The 9660-nt window shown below is 35.1% G+C and overlaps 1 protein-coding gene across 3 annotated transcripts; it reads left to right on the top strand.

The window, feature by feature from the left end:
• The first annotated feature begins 328 nt into the window (after positions 1-328).
• On the top strand, positions 329-8711 carry LOC129322775 (D-2-hydroxyglutarate dehydrogenase, mitochondrial). Of its 3 annotated transcripts, none has more exons than XM_054969150.1 (16): positions 329-609; positions 717-1060; positions 1284-1385; positions 1544-1591; positions 1949-2019; positions 4038-4156; positions 4363-4458; positions 4545-4654; positions 6000-6080; positions 6454-6557; positions 6940-7048; positions 7246-7351; positions 7630-7715; positions 7815-7928; positions 8021-8098; positions 8175-8711. In XM_054969150.1, the coding sequence occupies exons 1-16, from the start codon at positions 513-515 to the stop codon at positions 8277-8279; spliced, it is 1770 nt and encodes a 589-aa protein (XP_054825125.1). In that variant the 5' UTR covers positions 329-512; the 3' UTR covers positions 8280-8711. The 3 variants fall into 3 exon arrangements, with proteins under 3 accessions (XP_054825125.1, XP_054825123.1, XP_054825124.1); XM_054969148.1 differs by having other exon boundaries at positions 331-609; positions 7803-7928; XM_054969149.1 differs by having other exon boundaries at positions 333-609; positions 6457-6557; positions 7803-7928.
• The last annotated feature ends 949 nt before the right edge of the window (positions 8712-9660 follow it).

The raw sequence follows: 9660 nt of genomic DNA, 5'->3' as shown, positions 1-9660 counted from the left end.
TTTTTATCTTTTTTTCTCACTTTAGAATACTGGGTGTCTATGGCTAATCACTTTGAGGGTATTTTTACCTATTTACCTTTTAAAGAAATCAACACATAAATAATTTTTATAAATAATTAGTTTAACTAATATTTTTAATTTCTATCAATTAGTAATTGTCTAGTTTCTAATTGCAGGACCGGATAGAGCACTTAGTACTGCATAGTCAAGAGTGAAGAAAGAAATTACACCTCTTGTTCGGAAATCCGAAAAAAGAAAAGAAGGGGGAAAAATGGAAACAGGTATATTGAATTATTAACGATAGTCATTCCAAAAAGAAAAAATTAACGATTGTCACAAACATAATGACAACGGTTGATAATGAAAACGATGATGATTGACGACGCTTAGTCGAGCATTGCGTGAAAATTGGCGCATCGTATGATTGTAACGTGCCTGGGGACTTCACCGCTGTATCTTCTTCCTTCACCCCTGACTCCGAGTGACAGACTCTGCTGTAGCCGAGCTTGAAAATGGTCAACTGGAATTGGAAAGCCACTTTCCGATTGATCAAGCACTCGCCTAAATTCTTCTTGGAACGCCGATGTATCACTCTGGCTTTAGTTTCCGGTACCATTCCTTTCTGGTCTCTGATTTTCCTTTTTCCCCCAAACCCCGGTACCAACCAATTATTGCATGGCATACACGCTTATTAGAATTCTTTATACTTGGCACAGGTTTCAGGGCTTTCTCCAGTGGAAGCAGCGCTAAGTTACAATGTAATATTTTTCGCGGAAAGCAGAGGCTTTTCCCTATTTTCGGTTACGTAGAAATAGAAGAAACTTGTATCGGAATGCCGGCTGGAGTTCAGCGTCAATGTTATGGTTCATTAGCTGGATCTGTTCATAGAAACCCACGGTTTTCAGCGTTAAATGATGATGATATTATATATTTTGAGAGCATACTAGGGAACAAAAATGTCATCCAGGACGAGGAGAGGCTTATTGCTGCCAATACTGATTGGATGCACAAATATAAAGGATCCAGTAAACTCCTGCTACTGCCACGGAGCACCGAGGAGGTACCTGTTTATTTAACATGTTGTTATCCTGATGGAATTCCTTTATTCATTTAACCTCCTGTTGTTGTTGTTGCCTTCTATTTGTCATTGCGGCTAACTGTTGCTGTTGTGGTTCTGGATATCGTTTTCATTAGTCTGTCATTCTAGAGTTTAAGTAATGTAAAAAAGCTTATAACCATATAAATGCTTCCCTTTGATCTTTTTCAAATTATGTCTTTTGCAGGTATCTCAGATACTAAAATACTGCAACTCTAGATGCCTGGCTGTTGTTCCTCAAGGTGGAAATACTGGTCTTGTGGGTGGAAGTGTACCTGTTTTTGATGAAGTAATGATCAACTACATGTCACTTAATTGTCTTGCTTTTTAAGTTTAGCCTGGCGAGAGTGCAACTCTGACATGGCAAGATTTACTCTTTGTCACGGTAGACTTAGCCTGCTTCATTCTCTGTTCTGCTGACAACACTCTTATAATGAAACACTGCAGGTGATTATCAATCTTAGTTTGATGAAAGAAATCATATCTTTTGACAAGGTAGGCCATTCCCTTCTTTAAAATGCATCTTTGTTAAGAACTCCTTCACTTCAATGTTTATATGAATGTCTCTATCTCTTTGGTTTTGAATGGATTTTCAGTCAACTGGTTGATGAGCATGCTATCATTTTCGCTGTGTGGTGTTTGTGCCATAACATATTAAGATGGTTCTATCTTTCTGGTTTAGAGCTATTCATTGATGAATTCATGCTTTCTCTTCTATAATTTTGCTTTTATTTTCATTTTCATAGTGATTTTGGTCCAAGATTTGGTAATCATGGAGATGGTGTCGATGTTAAACATGAGGATGATTGGATATTACTTAATTGTCAAGTGTTTGTCCAATGTGTTTTTTAGGTAAGTGGTATATTGGTGTGTGAAGCAGGATGCATATTGGAAAATATAATAACATTCCTGGACAATGAAGGGTAATTTCTTCTTCCTCTCCCTTTTGTTTTGTTTCATTTGTTTTTCTTTTGGTTTGGATTGTCTCTCCATTATTGGAAACCTTGGAAAAGAAAGGAGTCTGAGTTGTCTTTATAGAGCTATACAATATACATATGAAGGGGCAAATAATGTTTGACAGTGAAAGAAAGAGCTTTCCTATAGGATTGGACTACACTAGAAATCATCTTTAAGTCCTTTCTTGTTTGACATGATCATAGATGTTTTGATTGAGCATATGCAAGAGATAATTCCCAAATGCATGTTTTTTGTGGATGATATAATTCTTTTTGTGGAGATAAGGGAAGAGATTAACTGCAAACTTGAGTTATGGAGAAGAACATTGGAATTGAAAGGTTTTTGCCTGAGTAGGAGTAAGATGGAATATTTGTATTATAATTTTGATAAGAGATCAGTCAGTATTAATTTGGAAATGCAATTGGAAGATCATGTTATACCTCAAGTGAAAAAATTTAGATATTTGAGAAGCTATTATTCAACATGATGGAGATGTTGCACATAGAATACAAACTGGGTTGTTTAATTGGAGAAAGGCTAAAGGAGTTATTTGTAGTCAAAAGGTACTTAATTAACTTAAATGGAATTTTTATTGAATTGCAATAAAACTGGCTATGTTATATGATAGTAAATGTTGAGCTTTAAAGGGACAGTAGGGGCATAAAGTTGGAGTAGCGGAAATGAGAATATTGAGATAAATGTGCAGGTGTACACCTAAAGATAAATCCAAAATAAACATATATGAGAAAAAGTGGGCATAGCATCTATTGAAGTGAAAATGGTAAAATATCGTTTGATGTAGTTTTGACATGTATAAAGGTGACCGCAAGAGGCACCGATAAGGAGAGTGGAACGGATTATTTTGAGCTCTGTAAAGAGGGATAAAGGAAGGCCAAAGAGAACACTTATGGAAATTGTTAACCAAAACTTCTTAGTTAATAATATTCCTAAAAACTTGGTAAATGATAGAGCACAATGACATCGTGTAATCCATGTAGCCAACTCTACCTAGTGGGATAAGGCTTGTTATTATTGCTGTTTGCTGTCTCTCTATTATAGGAAACCATATCTTATGGAAGCTTCTAGTACTATTATATTTGCAAGATTAGATGACAAATCAACTTTTAGGTTCTTTTTTTTTTTTTGTAATTTTTTGTCTTTATTTTCTTTGTGGAACATTAAGTTGCAGGCTCAGTGTCTAGAAACACTTGAACTCCTCTCATTTTTCGTGATGCCCACTCAATTTATCTTATCATATAGAAGAGAAGTGCCCCCCCTATATATTTGTGTCTAATTGATGTTTTTGTACTATTAAAAGAGGAAATCTTGTTATAGTTTGCTTTCTAGTATTTTATTTTCTTTTTCCAGTCAAGATTAGCTGCTCATGATTAGTAATGAAATATCTTGTGACATTTCTAGATGTCAACATCATAAATCAGAATTACATAGCAAGACAGCTTAGAACAAATTTCATTTTCTTTGAAATAGTGAATTTGGATGGGCTTGAGATTTCAAATTTGCAGAATCAGCTTCAGCATAATGTCCTAGAGATTTGCTGTTGCAATTCCTCACTCAATGACAGCTACTTGATTAGTTAGATTCTTCTAAACAAAAGCGAAGGAATGACTAAATTTATTGCAGTTCTGTAGTTTTCTATATGGATTTGATTCTCGAAAAAACTTTAGAGCAATGATTTTATTTTGGAAGAATGTACAATACTACCATATTTTGGTGACTTTTTCCCTCAGTTTTGAATAGGAATTCTGAAACAAATTGTTATGGTCTTTTGCTTGACAGAATTATATTTAAAGTTAAAAAATGTGTTCCCTTTCTTTTTTTTCTTTTTTTAACATTTGAGGTGCAATCCCACAACTTAGGTTTTGAAAGTTTCTAGATGATTCATTCCGCACTCTTTGCCTGTTGAAATTAGACCATATAGAGACTTGGTGTACTGGTATTTAAATGGCTTGCACTCTTCATTCAGATTTATTATGCCACTAGACTTAGGTGCCAAAGGCAGCTGCCAGGTTGGTGGAAATGTCTCAACTAATGCTGGTGGTTTGCGCCTTGTTCGCTATGGATCCCTTCATGGAAATGTACTTGGTAAGGGAGCATTTCTAAACCATAAAATAATCCTAGATGAATGTACTGATTTTGTCATTTCTAGAAATTCAGCTGAGGTGCTGAACCATCTTCATGTTTGAGCATCAAAGAGCTGTTGCTCAATATATTGCAAATGTAGAGTCATTGTTGGTCCATTTTCTGTTGTGCTGACTTTATTCTAAAGCAAGTTTTTCACTGCAACGCAGGTCTTGAAGCTGTTCTGGCAAATGGTACTGTAATTGACATGCTTAAGACGCTACGCAAAGATAACACCGGCTATGACTTGAAACATCTATTTATAGGTATGCTGTCACAAATTTATGTTCAATTCAAGTCTTGAAACTGTTAATTGGCCTGTTTGCATTAACTCTACACATGGTTGGTGTAGGAAGTGAAGGTTCCCTAGGAATTGTTACCAAGGTTTCCATACTCACACCACCAAAATTATCTTCCGTCAATGTGGCTTTTCTTGCTTGTAAAGATTATATCAGCATCCAGGCATGATAAATGTTCTCACCTTGAAACTTGTTATTTTTTTGGGGTGCAACACTTAGTTTTGGTAATTTCTAAGATTAGTTGATGAGAAAGGTTATGGGACTTTTTTAACTGAAGTATGCCTCATTATGCGGTAGTTTATTCATTTTAGCTATTCAACTGTCAAAAATCAAAATGTCAAGGTAGACTGCATCAGTCAAGTACTGTATTTCTGTTATTGAAGGTGATTTTGTTGTTTGATTTGTGTGTCTAATCTCAAGTGATTGCTGGGTAGTATAGTATTTTGTAATTCTCTTCACTGCCATTGTGAGTGTTTCGTACTGTAGTTCTTATCTTCAATGTCAGTGTTATCCGTGTCATCTATGTTTTGTGTAGTTTAGTGTTTTTGTAGCCAGAGTGACTCCCTAGTCAATATCACTGCACGTATATGAATTAGAGTGTTGCACTTGTAACTGGAAGTCAATTATTTCCACACTCTCAATGGCACTGAATAGAATTACAAATACTTTACTACCCAACAATCACTTGAGACAAGACACACAAATCAAACAACAAAATGACCCTCAATAACAGAAATACGGTGCTTGACGATACAGTCTACCTTGACATTTTGATTTTTGACAATTGAATAGCTAAAATGAATAAACTACAGCATAATGAGTCATAGTTTAGTTAAAAAGGTTCCATAACTTTTCTCATCTTTTGCGAAGTGTTCTAGAAACAATTGTTATGGTCCTAACAGATGCTTGCTACTTTACTCATGTCATTATCTTTATAAACTTGATTAAAAAAGACAAAACATGAAGGACCCTTAACCTCAATTAGAAAGCAAATCGTACTATACTCACAAGATTTGAAAGCCACCGCAAATTCACATAGGCAGAGAATATCATAATTATATGTAGCGCTGAAGGAAAAAAATGATTTAATTAGGGTGAACTTATTGGTCATAAGATTATTTTGTTGTCAACATGGCCGCTCTCAGTACATTTGAATTAGATAGAGCGAAATATGTTTCTGATGAGGGCTGATGCGGTATCAAATACCAAGCTGGTTTTGAAATTTACACTGTCAATTCTGTGTTTAGTTTTTACTCTTGTACCTGTTGTAGTAATGATATATTTGCAAGCTCTTCATGATTTACATAGCTAATTATTATCTGAAACTTGTATGATTATGATTATATGTTGTGTAAGTTGCTCTCTTACTCTTATCAAAAAAGGGAAAAAAAAAAAACTTGGTCTTTTCCAAATTAATCATAATCACTTATTTGTTATTTACTTGCCCCCTATGTTTCGAAGAATGAAACATTTCATCTTATAACATTTATTTCTATATTGTTTATCAGAAATTGCTACAGGAAGCAAAGAGAAGACTCGGGGAGATATTATCTGCATTTGAATTTTTAGATGGCCCATCTATGAATTTGGTAAGCTTTCCTTGATTTCCTGAGACTCTTTTTTCTTTTTCTTTTTTTTTTGGGGGGGGGGTGTCAATACCAGGCTTGCATTGTGGCACATGTTCATTTTATGTTATATTACTGACACTGATGATTGAGATATTTTGAATAAGTTGCCCCCATCAATGCATTGGAGTTGTATTATTGTTGCTGATGCATGTTATCAATTTGACTCCAATGCTACCGTGATTTTTAGGCATATCATTTAAATGTTTAATTGAAACAGCACAGTTTAGTTACCATTTTACATTAGCTGAACTTGTGTTCACCATCTATGGCAACTTATGCTACCGTGATCTTTTGACATTTTCTTTTCCTTGATTGCTGATTTTCCCGAATCTAGCAGGTTTTAAATCATTTGGAAGGTGCACGGAATCCATTACCTGCGTCAATGCATAACTTTTATGTTCTGATTGAGACTACAGGAAGTGATGAATCCTTTGACAAGTAAAGTCCTTGCCGCTCCTTTTGTTTTCTACAGAGATTGGGGAAATATTTGCAGGGTCTGATTGACCTCATGATAATATGACAGTTATTTAAATTCTTATCCTCAAAGAATTCAGTTTACAGTGGTATGCATTTATTGAAATGAAGAACTCTATTTATTGGAGATGAAAGATGATAGAACTTAATGGCATCGTGCAATTCATATAACTAATGCCATCTAGCGGGATAAGACTTGTTATTATTGTTTTGAGATTAAACATGTTTTTAAATATATATATATATATTTTGCCATGGTTCTTAATTTTTTTTTTTATTTGTAACTTATGAGTGAATTTTTGAAGTCCTTCACATTTGACGCCACATTTTTTTTAAATATCTCCAGACAAAAGCTTGAAGCATTTTTACTTCACTCTATGGAAAATGAATTGGTATCTGATGGTGTTCTTGCCCAAGACATAAACCAAGCTTCATCGTTTTGGCATTTACGGGAGGTGATGATTTTTTATTTTCTGCTTCTTCTGATAGGAGTACTTTATACTCTTCATGATTAAGGATATATCCCTTCTGTGGTTTGCTATGGATAAAAGTAATCCAGTAATCTCATTATGACTTGAGAAGTTTTGCTGTCTAGCTTTCTAAATATACTATTATAAAATTGGATTATATTTACGAGGTTTAATGGTGTCAGGGTGTGCCAGAGGCACTAATGAGAGCGGGAGCTGTTTACAAATATGATTTATCGATACCTGTTGAAAAGTTGTACAATCTTCCTGAAGAATTGCGCGCTAGACTTGGTAAGATGCAGGCCTGAGTAAATCTGGTGGACTAGCGATCAATCAACGTTTGCTTTCTTATTTTAACTGCTTAGCTTTTTTGTGGGATTTTCCTAGAAATCACATTATTACAGGCTTCTTAATGATCTATTTCACATCCCCGTCATAATGTTTGGAATTCAGAATGTAGGAGACATTGCTTTTGTATATGTTCTCAGGGATCAGCAGTAACACTGTCTTGCATGTTGGAACCTTAATAAACTTTCAAAAAAATTATTCTTTGCCATTTGGAATTGCAGGCAATATCGCTAATGTAGTAGCATATGGTCACCTGGGAGATGGTAATTTGCACTTAAACATCTCAGCTCCCCAGTGTGATGATAAGGTAACTTGATCGTGGGTTTGCCAGATAACTGTTTGGTTTTGAGATGGTTATCTTTTTATAACAGATCATCTGTATTAAAACTTGCAGATTTTATCACAGATCGAACCTTATGTGTATGAATGGACATCGAAGCACAATGGCAGTATAAGTGCAGAGCATGGCCTTGGATTAATGAAAGCTAATGAGATTTTCTATAGTCAGTCACGTGAAACTGTATGTGATTATCGACTCGCCCTATATTTCTCTATTTGAAAATGTAGACTGATGTGTAGAATATTTAAGCTAGCTACTATCAAATTGGACAGGTGCAATTAATGGCTTCAATCAAGAATCTGCTGGATCCGAACAAAATACTCAATCCATATAAAGTTCTACCACACACTGTCAGTTCATAGCCTAAACTTGGCCTGAGAAACTTATCCTGCGTCTTGAATGAAAGTTAAAATGTTTGCTTCGCAGACCCAAGCTGCGTACAAGAATCGGCTCCCTTTTGCAGCTGAAGTGGGATTTTGGTCAGCCTGCACTGTTACACATGTGCTAAACTCGATCGACCATTATTCATGATCTTTATTTAGCCAGGCCTCCTGTGTGTATTTCCAGTTTTTCTGTATGAATGTAAGCTGACATTCTCAGTCTTTCTTGATGTTGATGATGATGATGAAATGGACAGTTTCTCTAGTTGGGAAAAAAGAAGACAGTCCTTTTTTTTTTTGGTTTGTGACAGTGACCATTTCTTTCAAGTTTCAATGTCGTCATCAGAAGTACACTCTGGTTCTGTTGTGCGACTTTCACAGTGGACGTTGACTATGCCTTCTTTTTACCCACGCCTACCCCGTAGCACCGTCTTATGTATTATTTGTATTCTAAATACATTTTTTCCGATGTAGTGAGAATAGCACTTTTCTTTTCCTCAACATTTTTAATTTAGCAAATGCTACGGTGCCAAAACAAGTGATTAGCCTGCTTTATAAAAGTTTACATTGAAAGGTTCATGTACTTTTCGGTGTTGGATATTAAATTCTATTTTTCTTTCCTTTTTTTTTTTTTGCTTTTGCATCCGGTATTTTAATAGTGTTTGGATATGCTGAATTCATTACTCGTCCAATTTACTCCAGACTAATCTGGATTTGGATCCCTATTTAAGTAGGGCTCTCTTTCAGAGGGTTTTGCAATCGCAGATATCACTAGCAAGACATGCCTTGCATGCTTAGCTACGCTATTGTATATCTTGGGACTTGAACTCAACCTCAAATTAAACTATTGTTAATTGTTATGAATAGTCACTAGTGAGAAAGCAACTTTTTTGTTTGTCCTTGATAGCCCACTGTGTTTATGCCCAATTTGTTTGGTAAACAGCATTTTTTTAGCGTATGTATCTATTAATTTTTTGCCTACCAAAAAAGGCTCTAGTTGGCCGTAATGGACTATTGATTTGTTCTACTGTATTACGATGGGTCAAATATGTTTATTAAACATAAATGATCAATTTATCTAGTTAAAGTTAATTACATCAAATAATTAAAACAAAGTAAATATTATTATTCAATTAAATATCATCTTAGTTTTTAAAATTATGAAGATGAGTAAACAAAGGGAATAAAGAGGCTTGACTCACAGAACCTGTAGATAGATAGCATAATTCAGATGACTATAACCTCAAATTAAATAAATAAATAGAACAGAGAACCTTAAATACAACTGAGGCAGCCAAATACAAAGTCAAGCAAAGTGGTTGGGCAGCAGAGTGTAGGGGGAGGAAAACCCCGAGAGAGTAAAAGCAGTTATTAAAATAAAAGCTTGTCGGTGTTGCAAATTTCTTGGACGTTGATGGCAGGAAATCACGCTTGGAATATGCTTGCTTATCTTCAATGCTATCTTAACCATGGTCCTACTTTTGGAATAACCTCAATTTACAGGTTCCGGCTAGGGTTACAGAGTCCATGGC

Source organism: Prosopis cineraria, unplaced genomic scaffold, assembly GCF_029017545.1.
Source record: "Prosopis cineraria cultivar Desert tree isolate PC_DT_omini unplaced genomic scaffold, ASM2901754v1 PC10, whole genome shotgun sequence".
Lineage (NCBI taxonomy): Eukaryota > Viridiplantae > Streptophyta > Magnoliopsida > Fabales > Fabaceae > Prosopis > Prosopis cineraria.
The sequence above is the reverse complement of the archived record's forward strand: the minus strand, read 5'-3'. Positions and strand labels throughout refer to the sequence as shown.

Coding starts and splice junctions, on each gene's coding strand:
- LOC129322775 (XM_054969148.1), top strand. CDS start 513: ATGGTCAACTGGAATTGGAAAGCCACTTTCCGATTGATCAAGCACTCG. Junction 4,157..4,362: donor CCTTCATGGAAATGTACTTG/GTAAGGGAGCAT, acceptor ACTGCAACGCAG/GTCTTGAAGCTGTTCTGGCA. Junction 4,459..4,544: donor CTTGAAACATCTATTTATAG/GTATGCTGTCAC, acceptor TGGTTGGTGTAG/GAAGTGAAGGTTCCCTAGGA.